The sequence below is a fragment of the Cydia pomonella genome, chromosome 10 (genome assembly GCF_033807575.1).
Source record: "Cydia pomonella isolate Wapato2018A chromosome 10, ilCydPomo1, whole genome shotgun sequence".
NCBI lineage: Eukaryota > Metazoa > Arthropoda > Insecta > Lepidoptera > Tortricidae > Cydia > Cydia pomonella.
In genome coordinates this window covers 5445092-5471382 of record NC_084712.1, presented here as the reverse complement: position 1 = coordinate 5471382, position 26291 = coordinate 5445092, and the positions used below count along the sequence as shown (strand labels likewise).

At 36.9% G+C, this 26291-nt stretch overlaps 3 protein-coding genes across 6 annotated transcripts in view; 1 reads left to right on the top strand and 2 right to left on the bottom strand.

Annotated features, from left to right (window-relative positions):
* Positions 1–26291, top strand: part of LOC133521894 (uncharacterized) — a 243842-nt gene that overhangs the window by 148478 nt on the left and 69073 nt on the right. The window contains exons 2-3 of the mRNA XM_061857009.1: positions 91–692; positions 18797–18939. Of these exons, the coding sequence (XP_061712993.1) occupies positions 571–692; positions 18797–18939 (265 nt within the window). The 5' untranslated portion in view covers positions 91–570. The remainder of the gene's footprint in view (positions 1–90; positions 693–18796; positions 18940–26291) is intronic.
* Positions 10644–14743, bottom strand: LOC133521881 (uncharacterized). Of its 3 annotated transcripts, none has more exons than XM_061856990.1 (3): positions 14446–14743; positions 13235–13390; positions 10644–11364 (listed from the first exon to the last, which is right to left on the bottom strand). In XM_061856990.1, the coding sequence occupies exons 2-3, from the start codon at positions 13377–13379 to the stop codon at positions 10664–10666; spliced, it is 846 nt and encodes a 281-aa protein (XP_061712974.1). In that variant the 5' UTR covers positions 13380–13390; positions 14446–14743; the 3' UTR covers positions 10644–10663. The 3 variants fall into 3 exon arrangements, with proteins under 3 accessions (XP_061712974.1, XP_061712972.1, XP_061712973.1); XM_061856988.1 differs by having other exon boundaries at positions 10644–11370; positions 14446–14733; XM_061856989.1 differs by lacking the exon at positions 14446–14743 and adding an exon at positions 14245–14266 and having other exon boundaries at positions 10644–11370.
* On the bottom strand, positions 15259–17959 carry LOC133521891 (uncharacterized). Of its 2 annotated transcripts, none has more exons than XM_061857006.1 (5): positions 17838–17959; positions 17238–17351; positions 16793–16943; positions 16226–16342; positions 15259–15693 (listed from the first exon to the last, which is right to left on the bottom strand). In XM_061857006.1, exons 1-5 carry the CDS (start codon positions 17865–17867, stop codon positions 15287–15289), a joined length of 819 nt encoding a protein of 272 aa, XP_061712990.1. In that variant the 5' UTR covers positions 17868–17959; the 3' UTR covers positions 15259–15286. The 2 variants fall into 2 exon arrangements, with proteins under 2 accessions (XP_061712990.1, XP_061712989.1); XM_061857005.1 differs by lacking the exon at positions 17838–17959 and adding an exon at positions 17746–17823.

The following is a 26291-nucleotide window of genomic DNA, read 5'->3' as shown; positions in this document are numbered from 1 at the left end:
TATACCCTAGATACCCTGTACTTTGTCTATAAAATAGATATTTAACACCTAAATTATTATGTACTAACAATATTTTATATTTTGTTACAGGTATTAAGCTGAAAGTGTAAACAAGTGAAACGCAGTGTTAAATTCTAATTTGTGAAAGTATTCCAAAAGTGAAATTTCTAAGTCAATTGATTCTTTAGCTAGTTTCTTTTAACTAAATCAAGTGATAATCCGTGCTCCTCGTAATTGTTTAAAATACAAGTTTTAATGTCGCGCCGGTACAATTTTAACTAGTGCCCTCCATTTCGAACGAGTAAATTAAGTTTAAATCGTGCTTAAAATAATAAGTGTGTAACCTACATCCGCTAAACTATCAAAACAAAACAGATAACTCTCAAAGTTGTGCTTATAAGTCAAAGTGTAATGCTCGTAGAAAACAGACAGTAGAACAAACCATATCTCTCAAGTCTCAAACGTCTGTTGTGAGTTGATGCCGCCACCATTTCGAACCTCTGCGCGTCGGGCAGCACGCGCTCAGGTTCTCTACGATGGCTCGGCCTGAGGTTATGCGATGAGGGCGAAATGGACGAGCCCAGCGCCGCCGCCAAGCGGCCGTCCGTGCTGACCATCGACCGCGCCGCGTTCCTGCTGCTGCGCGTCAAGCGCGCCTTCAAGAAGAAGCGGCAGCTGAGGAAGGACAAGCAGTAAGTGTTCTATATTTGTTAGATTTCGAACTTCTTCGCGTTGGTTAGTACTCGCTCGAACTCCCTGCGATGAGAGCCTCGGCCTGCGGTTAAGCGATGATGGAAGAACCCAGTGCCGCCGCCAAGCGGCCGTCCGTGCTGACCATCGACCGCGCCAAGCGCGCCTTCAAGAAGAAGCGGCAGCTGAGGAATGATAAGCAGTAAGTGTTCTATATTTAGTCGATTTCGAGCCTATGCGCGTTGGGCAGTAATCGCTTGAGCTCCCTACGATGGCTCGACCTGAGGTTATGCTATGAGGGCGAGATGGAAGAGCCCAGCGCCGCCAACTGACCATCGACCGCGCCGCGTTCCTGCTGCTGCGCGTCAAGCGCGCCTTCAGGAAGTAGCGGCAGATGAGGAAGGATAACCAGTAAGTGTTGTATATTTGCCAAGGGGCCTATAGTGTCAGTAACAATCCTTGATAGGAAACGCCAAACGAACGAACATAAATAACGTTTGATTTGATTTGATTGATTGGATTTCGTGGCATCTATCATCCCGATACATTTTTTCTATTCGTTTGGAGTTTGTCGATGTACGATTGTCATCTTGGTTAGGCCTCCAGGTTTCAAAACGTTTTTATTTCTCGATTAAGAGGGAAGAAGAAATAACGGTACTTTTTCTATGAAATTCCATTTTCGGAGAAAATGGTTTCCACTAACTAAATCTAAATAAATCACTTTCATTTTGATGTCGATCGCTTCAGCGTAATATATTCTGGGTTTATAGGTTTCGCTTAAAAAAAAAGTGTAAACATTTTTTTTATTAAAAAAAAAAAGAAAACCTATAAACCTAGTTTATCATTGTGTCAATAACATACTAAAAAATCATGGAGAATGGAAAATATTTAGAAGTGGAAAAACGTTTTCTCTTTTTACCTGAAGATTCTCAGATCACGTGGTATGCCTACCTCTTACGTGAAGGACATTCTCAGTGAGCTGCATAATAAGTATTCTTAACTTTATTTGCATGCATTTGGTATATTTTACGGCAAATAAATGTTTCTCGGTGTCCTCACGCTGCACGCACCTCACACTATACACTATTGCGTCTAGTATAACGAAAAAATATGAAAATCCAGACCAAGCAAGCAAAATATTTTTCATAACACTTGCTCGAGAACGATCTTATTTCAAGCAGGTGTACTGAAGGACAAAGGCCTATATTGTTCCCGCGGGAGTTATGTATTATAAAAAAAAAGTTATAACTCCCTAGGGAGTTATAACTTTTTTTAAAATTATGTCACGAATTCATAGAAACCACATAGTGTAAATTAGTTTTACTTTAAAAATACTGCCGATAATAATTTAATATGTTTGTTTAATAATATTTAATTTGATTAATTTAACAGCAGTTTAAAATATTTTTTCATAATTTTCAATCGTGGCTGAATGCCGAATAGGTCTGTGCCTTCGATACCTAACCTGTCAAAGAAAGACAATATGGCGGACGAATGTTTGAAATGTCACCGTATTTAAGAATTATTTCGCTTAAAATTTATTTTTTTCTTCGCAAGTGTGATGAAAAACATTGTGTGTAACTCCGGGGGTAAGAATATTGCAACCTCGGGTCTTTAATTCCCTCCAGCCTCCGGCTGTCGGAATTTACCACCCTCACTTCCAAAATATCACTTACCCCCCTCGTTGCACAATGTACTATACCAAAGAAGTCTGCAACTACAAAAGTAAAATGTTGCTAGCAAAAGCTAAGACACCCAGCAGCAGCAGCCACACATGTACTTAACATTGTATCCATTGCTTATATAAAACATTTTCCTGATATAACATAGTAACACCAGGGGACACGTACGTCACGCCGTGGGTATTAGTTTAGAACCAACTATTTCATTAATCGGTAATCATTTAATCGAATCGACGGACTATCTGACGCCGTCCTCTGTCAGGAAAAACCATTACCCGTATTCTTTAGCGTCCCGTGTAGAACAGAAGCTGAAGGTGAAATTATTTATACCATCGAGTACTAAGGTACTTTGATATAATAATAAAAAACTGTTATTTATTTATTACAAGATTTTATTAATGCTTGTTTTGTTCGTTCTTGAGATTAATTAAGAAGTAGATAATGTTTTGCATTAAAGTTTATGAACGTGGACAAGAATAATCTGGTTTAACACTGTAACACTGTCTGTATTTCAAAGTTATTATGTTTTCACCACACCACGCCCCTATTTCACCAAACTGACAAGTGCAACTTAAGTCAAAAAAAAATTGACATTGACATATTGTCTCTGTTTCACCAAAGTGTACAATTGTCACACGATGAATTTAGGTCCAGGTGGTTTGACTTGTTTCCTTATGTTGGCTGGTCAATTGGGTCAAACACAAAACTGTGTTCTCGTAATTCGCGGAGGCACACCCAAAAGTTGGCTGCAAAGGTTAATTTTCTTATTTAATCCTTATCCATATGAAAAGGTTCTCCATTGGATAAGTATGATAAAAACATTACTTATTTACATGCCCACAAGCTGTTAACTACGTATTGCCTACAGGAGATAAAACTTGAGTGTTGTTCGAACTGTTCAGTTTTCTTTCCTCCTTTCCCCCAGGAGGATCTTTTCATGTAGATAAGGAATAAATAACAAAATTAACCTGTATAACCCTTAACTTTTGGGTGTGTCTACAAGAAAGACGTGAACACAGTTTTATGTTTGACCCAATTGACTTATAAATCATGATTTAAAATGATAAATATTTATTAACATTCATTTTTTATTGATTTATTTTGATTTTGTTTGATATTTTACAGTCAGGATTTTCCTTGCGATGGACTGTGAAAAATGTTTGTTTAACTCTCGTGCTTACAAACCCTTGCGATGCTGAAGATTCTACTTTTCGAACCACTTGCTGTTCTTTCGATTCCAAAATTGAACCACGAGCGCTCAATTTTGGAATCTTTCGCTCGCTCGGATATCAAAATTAGCACAAGGCAAAACACAACTTTCCCCCTTGTAAAACAAATAACTATTTTTAAGAAAATGTTTTTACTTTAAGAACAAATAAATATCCTAAATTACTTTCTATTAAAATATTTTGATTTCTGTTTTTTACAATTAGAGATATTAAAAGGAAAGAAATAGTAGGACATTAGTGTTTAGTTTGTTATCCCTATTTCCTGAAAGATGGCGCTGTTCCAGGCGTAAACTACATAACCATAGTTTATCATACTGTCACATTTCAAAATAAATGATTGATAACGTAGCAACTTATTCAATCAAGTAGGAAAATAGTTACCTACGTGATATTTACATGTCAGTACCCCTAGTGTAAATAATTTCGATTTCGAAACGTGACGTACGCGTTTGCGTTAAGTCTCATTTTGTATGGGTTTTTGAACAGCGCGCCAAGCGGGACCTTTTGGAAAGTCAAAAATCTCATACAAAATGACACTTAACGCAAACGCGTACGGCACGTTTCGCTGTCGAAAATATTTACACTAGGGGTACAGATTTAAAATTACGACCAGTATAGTAGCAATTTTACACTCGGATCTCAGAGTTAAAGAATAACCATTTATTCTGCATGATGTCTGTTTGGAGTCGACAGGCGTATTTTTTTGCTCTCGCATGTCTCAATCGTTAAATATTCGTTTATGTGTGAAATATACCCAAGATATATTTATAAATCTTTTCATAATTATTTTATTTGAAACAAAATGCACGTTCGTATTGGCCTGGATACCTCATAAGGACTGATTTAGAGAGTTCTCGTGAAACATTAGTACTGTTCACTGTATTATGGACTCGGTCGGGTAATCCGGAACCCGAATGGCGGTTGCATACTAAGCAGGCAGAGGTAGGAAAGTTAAAACGGAGAACAAACAAAGGCATCTCGTGACTGATTAGGAATGGTGAAAACAAAACACTGGTTATGTTATGTTTTGAAATTAATAGCCTTAAAACGACTGCTCTAGCAGTGTCAAACTGTCATATTCGCTAACGTCTGTGTAACTGACTTTCTATGCATCTCGTTCGCACTAATATGCGAGTACGAGCAAGATGCGTACAAAGTTACACACACGTATACGCTAGAGTGTCAAACTGTTCCCTGCCGTATGGCCTTAGCTCAAAAAAACCCTCGCGTGATAAGACCTTAGGCCGCCTTTACACCTGTAAGTTTTACTTACGTAAGTAGGGACACAGCTATACTATAGAGTGAGAGATGAATATCATTATCTCATTCTAACAAATAGCTTTGTCCTTACTTACGTAAGTAAAACTTACAGGTGTAAAGGCGGCCTTACAGAAAACCGCAGCCAAATAACACTAGACCCTACTCATAGTGTTGTGTTCCTGCCGGTGAGTAAGGTTGCCAGAGCTCAACGAGGGGGGAGGGGGGTTAGGGTCGGCAACGCGCATGTAACTCCTTTGGAGTTGCAGGCGTACATAGGCTACGGAGACTGCTTACTATCAGGTGGGCCGTATGCTTGTTTGCCACCGACGTAGTTAAAAAATAATACTATATATTATGAACCACTTCCAGCCGATATAAGAAGTGAACTGTTTGATCAAACATTCAAACGCCGATTGAGAGATTTTTTGTTGGATAGACCGTTGTATTCTGTTAGTGAATTTATGAACGATGTATAGATTTTGACGACCTTCTACAGGAGATACTATCTTGACATTATTTTAAAATCTTAGTATCCTGTAATTATTTAATTATTGAATTGATGTTTTGACGATTATAATATGAATTCTTGTAGATTGACATACCTGCAATTTATAATGTAATCTGTATTATGAAATAAATAAATCTAAATTTAAAATAAATGAACTACCATTTTGGAGTCAACGGCCGGTAGTCCACATGCTACTTGTAAAGTCCAGCTATCGTTTTACAAGAGCTGATAAAATCACCGTACACTCTCTTGTACTAACCGTACCACTTTAGTCGTAGTTAATACCTTGATACTGGCGAAATAGTCTCACTGGACTGAAGCCATAATTTTAAAAGAATGAATGAAAGGTAAGTAAAAGATTTAGTCCATAGAAGTACTTTCAGATTTTTATTTTAATAAGGTAAATCTTTGCCGTATACGAACTTGATATCAGCAATAATAATGCAGTATATTGGTTGGTTATTTAATAATTTAAATTTTAAGTCTAGTGTTATTTGGCTGCGGTTTTCTGTAAGGTGAAGGTACTTTTCCAGTTGGGCTCTGCTCTAGATCTGGAATGACATCCGCTGTGCTGTGCCGTACCACATAAAACGATGACATTCACAATGCCCATACCTCTCGTATGGACGTAGGTTAAGGACATACCCGAATATCAAATTGTTAAAATAAAATCGGCCTCCTAGCGACCATAAATAAGTAATGGCTACTCGACTTGGCGCGAGCGCTCCCGTGCTTCCAAATTTCATTTAACTGAATTTAACTAAGAAATAAGTATAAAATGTGGAATTAATTTAAAATTTTGTCTTGCGAAATGAATTCGCTCGCGTTTCGTTGGCGTTTCGACCATCTGTGACATTGATCGTCAGAAGCGGCGTTGAGGTTTTAAAAATAAGTTATTTATTTGATATTGATATTATCAGTGATGAAACAAAAAAAAATGGAAGGATTGTGTGAAAGAGGATATGAGAAAGAAAGAAGAGAGTGCTCAGGTGACGAAACATAGACGAGAATGGAAGAGAAATTCATGATGTGCCGACCCCACATAACGTGGAATAAAGGCAGGAAGAAGAAAAATATTACTGAAGTGATATAACTCTCAGTGCTTCTCGCTCTCGCTTATGCAGGGGACACGAATGGCGTGACAGTATCTCTACCATAAGATAGACTATCCGTCCCTTTCTAATTAATACAGTGAGGAAAGTCTATCTCGCGGGCAAGATACCCTACATAATAGTAGGTATTTTAAGCTGGCTGTCAACTATTTGGATTAGCTGTCAAACACAAATTATCTTTATAGGGAGCGTGCATGAACTGTAGGAGGCAGCACAGGAGCTGTCAGATTTATGGCGCGAAGCGTAAATGTGATGTTTATTGTTCCGATGTAGCCCACAAGATGGCAGAACCTACTATGCACAAGAAAACACTTGACGTGTAAATGTGCCTGTTTATGGTTCCGATCCAGACCACAAGATGGCAGACCCTCCAACGCGCACGGTCCCTATAGTAAACCATGGTTATGGCTATAATTATGGCATCAGTCCAGAGAGACTATTTCACTAGTATCAAGGTATTAGGAGCTTAAATAGGTAATATGGTTCTGCAATAATAATCGTCAAAAAAATTCCTAACCTTATTCCTGATCCATATACCGTGACCCTACTTTAGCACGTTGTCAGCACTTTTCAAAGTGTTCGGCCGTGTGAATGAAAAGTAAGTAGGCTTTTTGTTTTCACAAAGCTATCAGCTGCTTCGGTTTGGCGCGCTGCCAATCCGTCGCCGAGTAAGGCAGTAGCCTTATCGGGGGCGGTAAGCAGGAAAAGAGTAGTAATGTGCGATAATTTTCTTTATAGTCGAATGTAGAATGTGGAAGTATATTTTCTCTTAGAAAAAGTTTCCAGCTAAAATTTGATTTCTAAAAACTTAGACTCAACGAGGCTGCGGAGTGTTAGGGTCGGCAACGCGCATGTAACTCCTCTGGAGTTGCAGGCGTACATAGGCTCCGTAGCAGTTTCGTAGACTGCTTACCATCAGGCGGACCGTATGCTTGTTTGCCACCGACAAAGACTGCTGGCTTACTAAATAGTAAATTCAAGATTATTGTAGTGGCATCTGTATTGTATATATATTTGTTTGCAAAGCTTCAAAACGATACGGCTAATAAATGTAGGTTATGTTCGCATTAACATAACCTACATTATAATATATGAAGAGTGATAAAGGACTGATAAATACATATCTTTTGTTTAGATGTGATCTACATTAACAGGTATGTACCTTTTAGATATGTGCGGTGGTCAAAACTCGTCGGTTCAAACCTCAGTTGAGCAGAAAAAGTCACACCCGAAAAAAAAAATGCAAAAAGATGATTAAAATGTCGGTCAGGAACCTTATCATACAGACTAGACGTTAATATGCATTCAGGATGCTCTTGGGGCTACCGAGGTGGTGTAGTGCCTCGGGTATGTTCACCGAGGCTCGCAATGACGGTTTTCAAGCCATACTACGCAAGAAAATCGTGTCGATGCTAAGCCGAGTCAGAAAAAGTACCAACAGTATTCTGAGTGTATTCGCAGATAGATATGATTGCCCAATGTTAATGTACTGGGTTGGGCAGACAGGGGCTATTGCTCGTTTTAGGTCGAAATAGATAAATTCAGGTTATCTATTTCGTAGTAAAATGGTAATTGTGTTAATATAAGTTCCTTTAGTGTAGAAAAGTACATATAAGTAGTTGTATAATTTACTAACCTATTTTTATATCTAGTTAAGAATATTACTTACAATCTATGGACTTACATGGTTCGAAAAAAAGATTCTATATATATATAATATACGAGAATCATAGACCGCTGCTCGTTTTCTCACCACCAGTCAGACAGTTGCCTTAGCCGGTGTAAGAATCAGTGTACTTACATGGCCCCATAATAATACTGAATGGAAAAAGTCTTGCGACTTTTTCGGGAGCTTAAGTGAATTATCATAAGTACTAGAAATGGGTGCTTTTTCTTTCGTTTACAGTACGATTTTTCTTCAATTCGGCTTGTTTGTTTGGTATGCGTTGTTTGAGTAAATTTTGTGTTCACTTAAGAAAATCTAGAATGGCTTTGTTGTTTTTTCTACCAGGTTTTTTCTATTCGTATACTTACCAAAACCATCCTCATTGATCTTTTCCTCGACCGACAAGCTAGTGGCAAATATCAAATGATATTGCGTACATATTTTCCATAAACTTATTGATATGAACCAGGGTTTGGACCCGCCCGGGAGCGCCGGATTTACCAAAAATAAGGTTAGACTTATTTGTATACAATGTAAACAATCCTATTGTGGGCAACCCTCAATTGTGGGCGGAGGTAATCCTATTTCAATACGATTGTGGTGACAACACTGATAACCCTGTTAAAACAAGCCAATGGCGTGTTGTTTGAGTAGCAATTATTAGATTGCTTATATTATCCATTAATTATTTGTCTTACACACAGCTTTGAGAGAGAACATTATTGCTCACAGCAGAACATAATATATGATATTAATTAACATTGTTTAACAAGGACCGTTATTCACAACTATGATTTATATCACAATTTCGACTGTAAGGCGTTATATAACATGAGAGCCTTGACAATTTATTTACATCTAATTAGTTTGGTAGCGTATGTACTTATAGTCGTACGCGCAGTTTTGTCAAATCTAACTTTTTATAACATGACAATACAAGATAGGGCACGCGTCGTCGTGAATGACGCGATTTATGCAAAGGGTATCATTGGTCGGATGCAGAGTTCTTGTAGGAAAGACGAATACAATCGCAGCGCTTATGTGGCAAAGTGGTGTAATTGACGGCTGTGTTTGTGTCAAACGTCAAACACTTCAGTTATTTTGTTAACGCCTTTTGGTCTAAAATCACATTTACTGCAATAATACTGGACGATAAAGTAATTGTAATTTTTTTACATTTCCAACACCGAGTTGGAAGTTAGACCAAATAATAAAATTGATAGCTGCTTGACACCATGTCACACCATACCACGATACGACGTCGCATCGTGTAATTGTGTTTTGGCCCTTATTTTACCGTATAACGCGAACACATGCCCCGACCTTCATTTATTCATACACTTAGTTTGTATTGTATATTTTACCATCCTTACTGTTTCTGCATAGTCTACTAAGTCTCGGCAAATATTGTAATCACGTACGGGATTGTCACGATCCGCTGAATCTGTTTGTATTCAAATATCGCGGAACTGGTGGGAGCGTGTTCGTTACCCCTTTACTGTGTGCATTGGATGTTTTATTTAACACTGGTGTCAGTAAGTAAGTAGCAATGAAAACGCTTTTTGCGTCTCAATAGTTTAATAGAGACCTCTCTGAAGATTATGTTTCATCAACTCTTGTCAACCATATAAATATACAGTTGTAATGTCTTCTTCCTCGCGTTGTCCCGGTATTTTGCCACGGTTCATGAGAGACTGGGGTCCAGGGATCGGAAACCGGTATTTTTTGTATGGGAACGAAAACGGTATTTTTTCGTTCTTTGTTAATTACTTCATTTCTAATTAGGCAATCTAATAATACGAAGTCGTTATCTGAAAACACAACTTTTTTTTAGATTAGTATAAAATAAACCGAAATATATGGTTATTTCGATGTTTTTGCAAAAAACCGGTTCCGATCCCTGCTGGGGTCCGCTTGGCAACTAATCCCGAGAATTGACGTAGGCACTAATTTTTACGAAAGCGACTGCCATCTGACCTACCACAGGGTAAACTAGGCCTAATGTGGATTAGTCCGGTTTCCTCGCGATGTTTTCCTTCACCGAAAAGCGACTGGTAAATATCAAATGATATTTCGTACATAAGTTCCGAAAAACTCATTGGTATGAGCCGGGGTTTGATTTGAACCCGCGACCGCCGTATTGCAAGTCGCATGCTCTTACCGCTAGGCCAGCAGCGCTTCCTACGGTTGTAATGTAAGTGGTGAAATGCAGATAATAATTATGTTTAATTTATGAGAATTATCCAATGAAAAGAAAGAGCCACAAGGTATGATCACCGCATTTTTATGTATTGCTTACATCTGTGTGGTATTTTATGTATTGAAGATATAAATCTAGACAATTTAAGGCAATAAAAATGATTAAGGTTAGATAAGGCAAGATAAATATTGGGACAAGAGAAAAGCTTGCAGGGAATCCTCCCACTGTTTCTCTTACCTTAGTTATTTTATTTACTTTAAGAGTAATTATTTAATATAAATCAAACACAGTCAACATTCAAGCAACAATTTTAAATTCAAAGTGTATTGCTTTGGATTGCACTGGTAGTTTTATCAGTATCAATCACAGCATCCATGTTTTTCAAGTGCTCCCCAACTTCTTGCTTTAAATCCTTCTTTACTGAAGAATTTGCAGCTATTAAGTCATACACCATCGTTGTCTTCTTATCTCCAACTACTTGGATGTCTGATTCTGTTGTGGCCTCGGTTGTCTTTGTTGGTGGTGTCGTTGTCACAAGTTTCCTCGTCGGGAACAGAATTATTTCAAGGGTCTTGGATTTCGGTCTCTGTGGACCCTTATTTGGGTAAAGGGTATCAAATATGAGTGGCAGAAATTGCATTGGTTTCGGGTATGCCTTATCAATTGGCATTATTGGCATTGGAGGGATACTTTGTATCATTGGTGCTCCATGTTGAAAGACTGGCATATTCTGGCGCAATGGCACAGATTGTGGACCTGTTTTGGGATTTATTTCGACAAAAAACTCCTCTTGAATTTGCTCATGTGATGAACAACAGAGAGGCGAGCTCATGGTGTCTTTAAATGAGAACAAATCGTCGTTCATTAAAATTTTGCTGAGCATGTCGTGTGGGCTGTGCATGTCTTGGTTCCTGTTCCTCAGACGATTCTGCTGGCAAGGACATTCTGCAGATTCTGATCGTATAGTGTGCATGGGTTTAGTGTCGTGTATCATCTCGTATTCGTTATTTGGTAACTCTGGAACTAGGAAAAAACTAATTTTATATTGGTAACAAAAAAATAACTTAAGAGGCAGACAATGTGTTGGTGCCTACTACATTCTAAAAGTCATAGAAAAGTCTAAATTTTAAGATATAACATCTAGCCGTAGATGAAGGTATTTGAGTTATTGCGTACGCTTGAAATATTTTTTAGCAGTGGGGTTTGGTATATATACTAAGATGTTGGAAATGTTGAAAATGAAAGTTCAGACGCGGTAACAATAATTAATGTATGATAAACATCTTAAAAACTAAACTAACACCAATTACAATAGTAAGTAAGGGAGCGATATATAATTGAGCTGGATGCTTAAATAAATAGGTACCAAAAGAACCAGTAGGGAGCAGTACGATATTAAGCTCAATCTGTGATATAGGGTACAAGATATCTTGTCGAGTTGACGTCTGACTTCGAACTGCTTCCTGACTCCCGCGATTCCCATGACCTTAACTTTGCAGGTACGCATCATGTTCATCGGAATAGCGGTACAGAATCTATAACGGTTTCACACATGGCAAATCGTAACGTTTCCCACTCTGGCTACAAATTACTTTATAATCTACAGTTAATAATATTCGGGCTCAAGCAATAATAAACACAATGGGTAAGTGCCGACGAAGGAAAGGATATAGATTATACAATGCTTTTACAAGCTCATCCCTAACGGTAATTATTATAAACAGTGTTACCTATTAATTGAAAATGCTCATCATCAAACGGAAAAAGCTAAATAAATATTTGATTTATTTCATATCATCTAAGCTTGGGCTTCATACGCCCAACGCAGTATTTACAATTTTAACCATGCCCTGATACGTATACTGTACGAATGAGATGTAGACAGTTTCGGGGTTCAATCATTTAACATGTTGACGCATAAAAGATTCCGACGTTTGAGGACCTTTTCCCTATGTTGAAGTCGGTTAAAATTTAAGCTTTTATAACGTGCACCTGAATTATTTTCTGTTTCTTTATGGCTTCCTTTTTGCTACGTAGAATTTACTATTGTTTGATTTGAAATTAGTTTGGGGGTTTTAAGCTACGTTCAATTTTACATAAAGCAAAAAAACAGTTGGAAATATTTGCATCCAATGGCGTCAGTTATTTTAATTAGAATTGGAATATTTTAATTTCAAAATGAAACTTGGCAAACTGACCAACTTCGGGTAATTAAACAGGGGGCCATTCAATGTCGATGCATTTCGAATGACCGTAATTTGGCAAAACTTTGCTGTGAAATCTGTAATTTATGTTCACCAAAAAGCTATTTATTTGGTTGGCCACTCGTACGTAAATATGGCTAGAGTTAGAGTTGTTAAATGCAAATAGCGAAACAAAAATGGCGATTTCGTCCCTGGATGAATACGTAATTTGTCATGTGTTTACTTTATAAATAATAGTATTTTATACAATCGTGATATAATAGAGAGCTTTTCAGTTGAGTACCGTGTTTAGGCAACGAAGCTTGCTGAGTTGCCTAAGTAAGGTACGAGATTGAAATGCTTCGTCACTTCACTATTGTTTACAATTCTTTTTCTACAAGTCATCTAAAATAATATTTTTTCTATAAAATCTAATTAATTAATGAAAATTGGTAAGTATCTCAGTAGACAAAAACCCGAATATCTGTTTGTTTAGACCTTTCGAAGTTGGCCCGCAAAAAAATATCTCTTCCTCTTCCTACTTAATCACCTCTACCTCATAAGGATAAGAGTTAAAAAAACACCCTCTATATCACTGGTAGTTCAAAATCCTATTTTTTTTTTTCATTTTATCTTCTTCACCGGCTACTTGGTGGTCTGCTGAATCGACAATTAAATTCATTAATTCAAAATATATTAATTACCTGCAGTTTTAGCATTCATGTACACATTGAACTCCATCTTGCCGAGATTCACGATGGAGTGAGACACGCTCGGCATGGCCCTAAGCCGGTAGTCTCGCCCGCTGACGAGCGAGCACGCCGCCAGTAGAACCGAGAGTGCGAACATTATCTGAAATACTGACTGGGAGTTAAGTGTTGGGGCCAAAAGTATAGCCTTAGCGTCAACTGCGGGTGAAATTTTCATGTTTGTAAGCTCCGCCTTCGTAATACGATAATCTAGAGTAATTTTGAATCAATGTTTATGAAAATCAGAAACGTAAGTAGTTCAGATAAATACAATAAAATTGTACGTACAGTTCGAATATGAGAAGAATCCGCTTGAAGGTCAAGAAATAACAGAGCTTAAAATGTATGTATGAGGGATAAACTAGGTACTAGTTTTTTTTACGAAGCCTAAGTAATATTCCAAATGTAAGGCTATACAAGATGTAGATAAAATTTTGAGGAAGTAAGAAAATGTTTACTAATTAATGGAACAAAGTACATATGTTATCATGACACTTTCCAGATTTGTAGCGTGGAAAACAAATTTCGCTTGTTAACATAAACAGGGGTAAGATATATTGCACGCTACAAAAATGATTGAAGAAGGTTGGCCAACCTTCAGCCACACTGAAGGTTTGCCTGGCAAATGCGTAAATGATGTCTAAGTAATATGGAAAAAAGTCGTTAAGCAAACACGAACGTGTTTTAGTAGAAAACGAAGTGTCTTAATACCTAAGTCTTAGCATGGAGGTACAATATTTACATGTGGGAATACATTTTAACATTTCAAATGTCTTTGTATTTAGGTAATATTGTGCTACCGTTACCGCGATAGTTATTCATAAATTAAATTATTTAGGCGAATTAATTATATCGCTTATAATAAATTGAAAATACTTATATTTTACATGCTAATAAATGCTTTGTTTAAATACTAATATTTTGTTTTTTTTTTAAAGTCTAAGTCAATGTTGTGGTTAACTTACAGTGCAATTACTTAATCGTAGGATGTACACAAGCTAACCGAGAATTCTCTCAAAGTAAAAAGAAATACTCGGTATTTTATTTTACTAGCTTAACCTTAAGTTTTTTTTTTACAAAGTCACAGTCAAGCTCGAAATCCGAAAACTAAATCCAATTTGATACAAATCAGTTTTCTACTTTTCATAAAGTTAGAATATACTTACCTTTGTGGGTGCGTAGTTCAGAATAAAGTGTGATAGAAAATCGGAGCAAATCAAATATTGTTACGCAAGTAACTGTTCTTATTTGATTTCTATTTTATGATTGGTCTTGCGAAATTCAATCAAGTGAAGTATGTTTTGCTCAGGAATGTGAAAAAGTAAAAACAATACGTTTGCACTTTGACTCCATTATGTTTGGATCAATTTCAGATTGTATCTAGGGAATGGAATTCGATTTGTTACTTTTCTAAACTTTTAGTTGTTCTTATTGTGATAATGGAGGTGAACTTTAGGGCATTTTCGTTAAATCAGTTAGAATAGTACAAAATTCTGCCGAAATAAATGAATCACTTATAATTTGTTGTACATTTGATATATATATCATGGATAGCTTATTCAATGTTAATTATTATTTTTAAATATTCCCTGCAATTCCTCACTTTCAAAAAGTGTTCTGCAAGAATCTATTTGAATAAAATATTATGATTATGATGCAACGTTTTTCAGCAAAAATTGTAAATTAATACAAAAGGTACTCAACTTCTTAAATATAATTTTAGCGTATATTACATAGGTTCATTTATCGGTATTTAATTTACCGAAATATAATATCATGTACTATGATTGATTTCATGCAAGTAAATCATACTTCTGAGTCTTCTGTATTAGATTTCGTTATGATAATATTACATTTTAGAAGTTATCAAATTAACTGATGGTTGTATAATATGTACCTATGTAATGAATGTTAAATTAAATTAGCTCATTTAATACACCCATATTCAAATAAGCGGTTGAAAATTAAAACGAATAAAATTTTCACAAAAATGTATAATTTAATGATTTACTTAACTTTGTTTACACTTTCTCCATTGTTTGCCACACCGTTAACAGAAGCAGTGTCACTTTTTAAAGAAAGGTCAGAGTTTACAACCGGGCCGCTGCTTGCAACATTAGCTGAAGCGTTGCTTGCTTTTGTTATTATTGGTACATAATCGCCTTTAGCTGCAACCGCTGTGTTGTCAGTTGCTGTACCGTTGAGTGCTTCTACTTTATCTTTCTCTTCTATTTTTCCTTTAGCTTTGTCGTCTTTTACAGCATTGACAGTTTCTACAGCTTCATTTACTTTATCAACAGTATTATTATCACTTGAGATGTTAGTTTGCCTTCTGAATCCAAAATTAACATCATTCTGACTGACTAGTTGTAGCTGATTGTCGAAATTTTTATCTCCGGATCTGGCTGATGAACCTTTTGAAGTGTCATAAAGAACGTTAGCATTGGAAGAACATTCTACTAAAATAAAAACAAGCTGACGAATTTAGTGGTAACATTTTCTGATGGATCATTATTATTTAAAAAGTGCTGGTAACCTATCGGTAAAAGCGTGTGACTTTCAATCCGGAGGTCGCGTGTTCAAACCCCGGCTTGTACCAAGGAGTTTTTCAGCATTTATGTACGATATATCATTTGATATTTACCAATCGCTTTTCGACGAAGGAAAACATCGTGAGAAAACCGGGCTAATTCCAATAAGGCATAATTCCCCCTCTGGGTTGGAAGGTTAGATAGCAATTGCTTTCGCAAAAACAACTGCCTACTGCCCTAATTCTTGGGATTAGCTGCCAAGCGGAACCTAGGCTCCCATGAGCCGTAGCAAAAAGCCGGAAAAACGCGAGGAAGGTGATGGTTAATATTGAGTTAGTTGCACATTTATGTTTATCTTGGTGTGATGATATTGATTGTCTATTTTCTGTCACATTTTGGAGTTGATTAGACTTACCAGAGAATAGATTACTGAGACCAGGTATGCGTAAGCCATTGTCACCAGTCCCTAAAAGTAACTGCACTCTTCCCACATTAGATATGCCTTCGGCTGTCATATTGACTAATCCTTGACCTAAAACGTAATATTTAACATTTTTAATTCAATCATTTTCAAAGTTTTGCCATGTCTGTCTGTCTGTCTTTCCGAGGATTTGCTCTGTCATCGTTAGTGCTAGAAAGCTGCAATTTGGAATGGATATATAAATCAACTAGCGCCCAGCCTCGGCTTCGCACGGGTTACACAAGACCTTGACAAATTATACACCTAAACCATTCTGAAGAATGACGCTATTCATAGGTGAAAAGCATAAACCGGCGGGGGATTTTGTTTTAAAAGGTATAGTGATTAATCCGAAAAAGTAGTATAATAAAATGAAAAAAATGTTTTTTTTTTTTTTTACACAATCACTACCAGCGTGTGCTACCCGCTACGAGCGTAGCCGAAGACATGAAAGACATGGGTCACTGGCCCTGAATATGTTAAGGTCAGGTACCTGTTTATAAGAAATAAAAATATTTTTACCGTTAGTGCCGTATCGCAGAAGAAGCTCAGCCTCGCCGACAGCGCTAATACCATTCGATTTCAGATTGAAATCTACATTCTTTGGTAAAACTTCACCGTTCGCACTTTTCAATTTCTTGTGATCTTTTATTTCTTTTAATTTTTTTTCTAGCTGTAACTCAAAGATAGCATGCAATAGATTAACAATATGGAAAAATATGAATCCTATGCAATTAGGGATTGCATAACCAAAAAAAAGGTATGAATCTCTACCGATATTACAGTTATAAAATAAATTGAAAAATTGATATTAACAAACGAAGGGCCATAGGTGTAGTTAATATAGTTACACCAAAGTATGTAAAACATTTTTCATAATGTTAATATCCAGAAATGAAAATGGGGACTGTATTTGTAAGGAAAAGTAGTCTTCCACTTTCCTCTAAAGTAGTCCTTCCTTACCCACCATTTGCAGTAAAACATCTTTACTCTCGAGGTATGATGCTTCGTTGGGTGCCAGTGGAATTTTTTGTATATCAATCTTATCACTCGACGTTAATATAATCGCGTTTAATGTCAACTGGAAATAATAATTAATTTCAAATACTAACATCTATAAACGGATAATAAAATACAGACAAAATAAAATAATATTATTAGGTAGGTCATTTTCGTTATTATGTTACGCAAAATGATGACCAAAAATATACATTCAAAAAATATTCCGACTCATTCTAAAAAAACTTTGAACAAAGTTTTTTTTTTGTAGTCTAATTTGAGATCGGAGTTTCTAATAAAAACCTGTCTCTTCTCATGCCCACGATTATGAACTATGTCAGTTATCATAATGAGGCATTTATTACAATTTTCAGCTAGGACTTAAATTTCAAGCGCCGACTGCTATAGAAAAACTATCAGATAATAATAAACTGAACTTCACTATCATAAGTTAAGTACCAGAGTTATGATATTACCAAAATTATGCCATTTCCAAGCTTCAAGACCAACCCAACAACCCCATAAACCGCATCAAGAATGCGAAAACTCATAAATCGAATAAAATTACCAGAACAGTGAGATCCAAATGTGCCAGCATGTTGGAGTCAATAGGGATTTAACGGCCACGTGGGCTGTAAATAAATACAATCAACTTTACGGCCGCTCTTGCATAAACCCAAATGCATTTCCCTGAAATAGAAACAAATGAAATTCGCAAAAGGAACTTGAGTACTGAATGCTTGCAGGTTGCAATGTCTGTTGTCTTAAATGTAAGGAAGGAATATTGTTTAACTAGATAGCTAGGTTATGTAATAATGCCGATGTTTAATTTGCATGAGAAGTAGATAAATACTTTTTTATGAAGAATAATTTAAAGATACCGGAGACGTCTCAGAGCAAATTCGTATCCTGTTATTACAATTAGAAAATGCCTCCCGAACGGAACGTTTTAGCTTTTATTTTAATATACGTAATGGCAAAACATAGTACTTAATTTAAAAAGTTGTAAGTACTTATAAGTCGTCCATAATTTAGTGTAAATTTTCCGACTTCCAGTGAAATGGGCTTAGCATAAATTTGGTCTTCTTCGTATCTCTTTTAAGATCGCCCTTGTGGGACTTGCACTGCTAACTTTTTAGTTACTTATATTAATTTAAATTAGATAAGTAGTTTACAATCCACGTTGAATCTCTCTCTCTCCCTCTCGTTAATGAGTCGATCTCCGTGCTCATCACAATCATGTTACACTCACCTAAATCGAACCCATAAGCAAACATGTAACATCAAGAACTTGTCCCGTAGTAACCCAGGTTACCCAAGGCTAACTTAAGGTAAGGTCTACAGACGGTGCAACAAATGGCATGCAATTTTAGGTCATTGCTGGCTAAATAGGTGCAAATAATTCAATCTATCGATCAAGTACCGCAATGTATTGTAAAATGCACTCAATTATCGGTGACGTTTGGAGAGGCCATTAATAATATTCAGATGAGTATCATTTATATACCTATTTATTTTTTGTTACAGTGCTGCGGCGGCTGCGGCGGCGGCGGAGGCGCTCGGCGCGTGCCGGCGTGCCCCTCCTCCCCTGCTGCGCTCGCGCACCCTTCCCGCCATCGTGGTGCCCGGCCTCTCCATCCTGCACGCGCAGATCGACCCAGCCAAGAACGGTGAGTAATAATTGACACCTGTAACTAATGTAAAGCCGGGGATGCCCTAGGGGACTAATGACAAATATCCCGCGACAAGCGTCACCAGCGACGTCGGGTAAATTGGTGTTAGGTTTCTGAACTTCACTCGAATTATCTAGCAGTGTGTATGACCATTTTCTGTCCCTTACTGGATCGAAAAGTAACGACGGTACCCTCGCATCAATATTTGTTTTTTGGCACCAGCAATGTACGGTGAATTGTCAATGTCTGACGATGATTGTCACCGTCGTGAAACAGCGTTGGTTGTAGCCAGACTGACTATTTAAAGCCAATTTCATGTTTAAGATGATGCAAACTCAGTAGGCTCCTGTATATTAAAATCAAGGGTGACCTAGGAGAGTCCTGCATTATCTCTAGGCTACCTTCTCAGCCTGATCGCCCTACTGCTCCAGAAATATTAGAGCCCAAATCAGGTTCAAAAAAAATATATTTAAGAGCGTCCCACAGCAACGCTATATTGTACCTATTCCTCACTGAAATTACTTGAGTTCAATAGAAGAGAAGCATGTTTATGAGTCTTGCAAATATTAAAAATGGATAAGAGTCTTCTGTAATTCTGTGAATCTTGTGTAATGTGGAGACCTCTTGTAATTTTGATCAGCGAAACTGATACAGCTGCGAAAGTAGAAGCAGGTAGGTACAAAACAAATAATCTACATACCTACCTACTATGTGCAGAATATTTTAAACTGCTATTAGTACTAGTTAGTACTGGACAGTTGTCCAGTACATTTGTTTTTGTAAGCTCGTCCGCATGTAGATTATGCATGCAGCTACCGCGCGAACGTTACAAAAACAGCGGAAATTTTGCTACTCTGCCCACGCAAATTTTATGAAAATAACATAGGTCTCTAATGCACTTTAAGAATTAATAATACATCTTCCACAGAAAATACAAATATGAAAAATATTTACAAAATTGAGCTTTTGCTTGAGGGATCATAACGATTACTTTAAGCGAAAACACACAAAAAAATATTAATTCAATCAAATTATATCTGCGGTCCCGAAAACACACATCCATCTCGCTCATGCTTACACTCAGTGAGAGTGAGAGAAGAACACGAACCTACTCGGCCTTAAGTCGATGCACAGTTAGCTTAGATGGATATTACATTTTATGAGCAAAAAGTAATAAAAGTAAGTTGGTTCTATTTTTAACTGAGATCGCGTTTTAGACGGTCATTGTTGGCGCTACTGCTTCAGGAAACTGCTTGCAGTTATAGTTCGTGTCATCCACGATGACACGTGGCGTCGTGAATGATACGATCTTGTAACATGATGTGCTTACTTGCATTAGTAGTTGCTGCGGCCCTGGCCATGGTTCTGAGGGTTGCTCGCATTCAAGGGTCTTGTCGACATAACATCTCAGATACATCTGGTCCTATACGGGGTACCTAGTCCTACGTAAAATAGCAGAAAGTTAGGGCACAGCGTAATGGATAGGCGGCCTGATTCGAAGAATGATTAAGACACGTTTAAGATCTTTAAAAGATCGATAACTAAACGACAGACATGTCAAAATTGACGTTTATTTCGATTCCGCTGTGATCCCAATAAGATGTATCTACGATATTTCTAACGTCAAAGTGACATTGGTTGCCCGAATCGAGCTGCTTCTGTCAATTATACGATATAAAAACGATATCTAAATGAGAACTTATCTAAACCTGTGGTGGCAGCATGGTTCCATTTTTATCTCTTATCACTATGCCCGTCACTTTCGCGCTTACATATTTGTTAGAACGTGACAGGCATGGTGACAAATGACAAGGAGCATATTTACCTGCGGCATAAAATATACCAGGAGTACTGATTTTAATTTCTTGTGTTTTGTCGACCGGTCTGGCCTAGTGGGCAGTGACCCTGCCTATGAAGCCGATGGTCCTGGGTTCGAATCCCGGTAAAGGCATTTATTCGGGTAGTATTTTTATACTACGTCGGTGGTAAACAAGCATACGGCCCGCCTGATGGTAAGCAGTCTCCATAGCTTATGTACGCCTGCAACTCCAGAGGAGTTACATGCGCGTTGCCGACCCTAAACCCTCACCCCCCTCGTTGAGCTCTGTTTCAAAGTATCTATATATTATATTAATCGTTGTCTGAGTACCTACACCACAATCCTTCTTGAGCTTACTGTGGTGCTTAGTCAATTTGTGTAAGAACGTCCAATTTTTAACCGACTTCAATATCATAGAAGGAGGAGGTTCCGTATTCGGTTGTGGCTATTTTATTTATTTATTTATTCTGAAACTCTTATAGATTAGATCTTCGCAGTTTTTTATTAGCAGTAACTAATTTATGCGACTATAGTTAGTAGTGATATGATGTGACGTCACAGGCTTAAGTAATTGTGATTTGAACTACGGCTTCGCGTTAGTTTAAGGAAGCTTTATCGGGTAATATGGTTAATGGCTAATTAACCTGTTTCTACCCACTACCCTAGGCCAGACCGGTCGTCAAGTTTTTAGCGTCAAGTTGCGGATTTATCAGTGCTGCTACTTGACAATAGATGTCGCGACGAACGAAAAGTCTAATGCTCAACAATATTCAGATAACATTATAACCGGATTAACCGTAACTCTATTTTCAGCTCCTTCTAAAAATAGAAATAGAAATGATTTATTGTCAGACCACAGGTAAAAATATAATAGTACATTACGATACAAGTGCGAAAAATAGGAAATTCGAAACGAGTGGCGATAAATTAAAACACGACCGAAGGGAGTGTTTTAAATCGACACGAGTTGCGAATTACCTATTCGCACATGTATCGTACAACGTTTTACAGTACATATGGCCCTTTAAATGTTCGACACAGTAACGTAATATGCTACTTCTCGCACTAGTGCTATAAAGTAGCCCCATATGTACTGTAAAAGAATTTAATGGTAATAAGTCCATGTTCGCAGTCTACCACATTTATGGTGTACAATATTGAATAGCATGCACATCATGCAGTCAAGTTATTTACATTATAACACAGTATTTTATACAATAGGGTTCCCAATTTTATGTCATTACGCTACATCTGTATATGTCAAGTTAATCATTATTATTATTACATTAATATTTTATAATTTGCCATTATTATTTATAAAGTCAAGTGGAGAATAAAACATTTTGCTCAATAGCCATTCATTAAGTGCTTTTTAGGGTTCCGTAGCCAAATGGCATAAAACGGAACCCTTATAGTTTCGCCATGTCCGTCTGTCTGTCTGTCTGTCTGTCTGTCTGTCCGAGGCTTTGCTCCGTGGTCGTTAGTGCTAGAAAACTGAATTTTGGCATGGATATATAAATCAATAAAGCCGACAAAGTCGTACAATAAAATCTAAAAATTTAATTTTTTTTAGGGTACCTCCTCTACACGTAAAGTAGGGGTGAATTTTTTTTTTCGCTTCAACCCTAGAGTGTGGGGTATCGTTGGAAAGGTCTTTCAAAACTAATAGGGGTTTTCAAGCATCATTTTTTGATAAAGTGAATATATTCGGAGATGATCGCTCCGAAAGAAAAAAAAATGTGTCCCCCCCCCTCTAACTTTTGAACCATAGGTCCAAAAAATATGAAAAAAATCGTGGAAGTAGAGCTTAAGAAAGACATTAAATGAAAACTATAGCGGACATGATCAGTTTAGCTGTTTTTGAGTTATCGCAAAAAGTTTTCCCTTCATAGTAAAAAGACTTACTTTAATTAGGTACTGATTATGCAAATTTGCCTATTTGTTTAACTCGGGTGAAAGGTACCATTTACAACTTTTTAAGCTCCAGTTTAGCTTATTGTGACGGAAGAGTAACTACGGAACCCTACACTGAGCGTGGCCCGACATGCTCTTGGCCGGTTATTTAAATCTAGTACTGTCAAGGTTCTTAAATACATCCGGAATATTGTTATAGATCTTGATTGCCCTGGAAAAAATGCTATTTTCGTAAAATGTCGATTTAGTTTGATGCGTATTATAAAACGTAATATCATAATAATAATCATTTTCAATTGGTTCATGGTCAATGCCGTCATGAGATGAAGTAGGTACACATGCAGTGTTCGTAGATTGTTTTTACTGCGTGCTTCCCTTTACGTACACAATATGGTCAGTCGTCAGCCTAATCTACAAGACATGATACTAAAAAGAGTGTACAAAATTCCCAAGCCCCCTGTTAAAACTGCTTTTGCTATGAGATTCTCGGCTTATCTCTTTCCGCATTTATACAATAAATTAGTAAAAATCTGCGACATAAGGCACTGTAACTTAACTGAAGCAAAAAGGCATATCCAACCCCTACGACTTTCTTGGAACTATGATGAGTCAGAGGATATTTTGAAATGACTGTAGTAGACGACAATATTCAATTGCGTCTGCTCCCGAAAGATGAATAACTTCTACAGCTACTTTTCTTTTATTTTGTTTTCTCTCACATTTCGTAGTTATACACACGCACATATTCATACATACATACTCACATATATACACACATACCCTCACATAAACACTTTCACTTACATACAACTTACTGAGACCTTTTTAACTGTTTTTGTGCTTAGTTTGATAGTTAGTCATATAATAAAAAAATCTTATTTAATTTAGCTTTAACAATTTAATAATGTATTCTGTTAAAATGAGAACCGCACCATTTCGATACTTCTCTGAGATTCCCACGTGACAGGCTGAGCCTAGTGTGGGGATCAATGTACTGCTGGTCTTGTAATGCCAAATTCTTGAAATAAATATTATTCTTATTCTTCTTATTCTTATTATTATGCTAGCTGTATAGTAATAAAAACCGATCTTGTTGAACAATTGATGTATTCACGCAAATTTTGTTAAAACATAACCTAAGTATATTATATGCAGTTTGTTCTGTACTCTGTAGCTAATATATGGCACAGAGTATTACTTATAATAATAATTGAGAGCGCACTATTCGCCAACAAACTGTCTTCATTTGATGAAGCTTTTGTATGTAAGTAGTCATAAGTATTTTTTTAAATAAATAATAATAATAAATTTACGAGTTTGTACTCGTTTCTCAAGTTGCATGTAATATTAGTTGTAAATTGTTAAGCAAGACCCATTTCGTCAGTTGCAACATTAGTGACATCTAGTGTCAAGTTAGCGGCACCTACTAATAAATCCGCTACGCTAGATGTCGACTACGAAAAAAATAAGCGTTTTGGTAAGAATATTGATGTATGGAGTGAACACTCTATGCTTGCACACATAAAAAAGAAAAAAAATGATTCCCAGACAGCAAACGACTGAAAAACAAAAATGGGACATTTACTTTACTTTGTTCTTTTGGTGCAATTTCCGCACAGGAAGTTTGAAAAGTAATCAAATCACGCTCCGTAGAATATTGAATTGCTGAAACGTACCCAGTACAAGAAATTACTTGTTTCGTTGAAAGTTTATTTTTGGAGATACCTAAATATAATATGTATTCATAATATATCTGTTGAGGCTTCCTAGCTGATATTTAAAAATAACTTTTTTATTTTAGAGGAAAGGGGACGGCCGCTGCTCCATACTAACTTAGTCCCCATTCTCCTCTCTGCTTTGGATATTGACATTATGGAAAATATTTTCATCTTAACGGCCTAGCTTAGTCGGTAGTGGGCCTGCCTACAAAGCAGGAGGTCAAGGGTTCTAATCCTGGTATAGTAATTTACGATACAAGTGCAGAAAATAGGAAATTCGCAACGAGTGGTGATAAATTAAAACACGACCGAAGGGAGGAGGATTCACACGTGTATCGTACAACGTTTTACAGTACATATGGCTCTTTAGTTTAGATATTATGCACGAAAAGTGCTCATTCCCGCACGCGTGCGGGAAAGTAGCACCATATGTACTGTCAAGTCACTTTTATTGTTGTCAGTCAGATAAATAAAAAAATTGCGTGACGATTTTTTTTATTTATTCCTGGGTTATGTATGTTATCTATGTATCTAACAATAAGTACATATTCATCTATATAAGACCCGGACCCGGACCCGGGTATGTCCTTAAACTACGTCCAAAAGAGTGGTATGGGTATTGTGAATGTCATCTCGCTTTGTGTGGTAGGGCACAGTACAGAGGATGTCATTCCAGATCTAGAGCAGAGCCCAACTGGGGAAGTACCTCCACCTTACAGAAAACCGCAGCCAAATAACACTAGACCCTACTCATAGTGTTGTGTTCCTGCCGGTGAGTAAGGTTGCCAGAGCTCAACGAAGGGAGGGGGTTTAGGGTCGGCAACGCGCATGTAACTCCTCTGAAGTTGCAGGCGTACATAGGCTAAGGAGTCTGCTTACCATCAGGCGGGCCGTATGCTTGTTTGCCACCAACGTAGTATTTAAAAAAAAATGTATATCGTTGCCTAGTACCCATAGCTTAATTTGGGGCTAATTTGATCTGTTTAAGATTGTCCCCAAATATTTATTTAGATATAAAATAAGCATTTATTTGACATTTAAGATGGGTATTCCTTCACTCTGTTTTAAGATAAATCTAGATGCTGTAGATAAATGTCGAGTCGGTCTGAGACATTTGGTGTGGCGTGGGAGTGCACTGAGCTCTCAGACGCATTCAGAAGTGTTTTACGCTATATTACTCTTGCTATTGTACGGTTTAAGTCACAAGCGAAGGCGGGACACTATGGAAATAAAGCCTTTTGAATATAAGCCTAAAATCCAAACAAGGAAAGCCTTAACTAAATAAAATGCACTGCTGTATATAACAATGTTACACATTATCTAAAATTTATGTAATATCAATGCTTCTGCCGTAGGTAAAACGCTGCAACGCAAGTTCGCTCTCTTATTTTGATAAGTAGGATATTTTTTGTTGGATCTTATAGGCAAAACACTTTGTAGCTAATATTTTAAATAAATACACTAATAATATAAATGCAGTTAGATATATAATGTGAAAATTTCAGCCTTATAAGTTCTTAAGAATTTTCAAAGGCCGAAATGTTGAAACCATTATATGCATTTTTCTCAAAACTGCGTTCTTTGACATGCAGCTTTGACATTCTACCATTTGACGAAACTTAAAGAAACAAAAACAGAAAAAAACAAGTTGAACATTATTAATTAAATTATCTAAGGTCACAATATATATGTAAGCGCTATCCTGAGAAAAATATAAACAGCTCGCGGGGACGACCTCCATGGTCTTTTACCAAAGCCGTATCATATCATATTACTATATTCGATATACTACTAATAATATTATAAAAGCGAACGTAGCTCTGTCTGCCTGTTACCTTTTCACGCTTAAACCGGTGAACCGATTAAGTTGAATTTTATGGAGATAATTTGAGGCCATC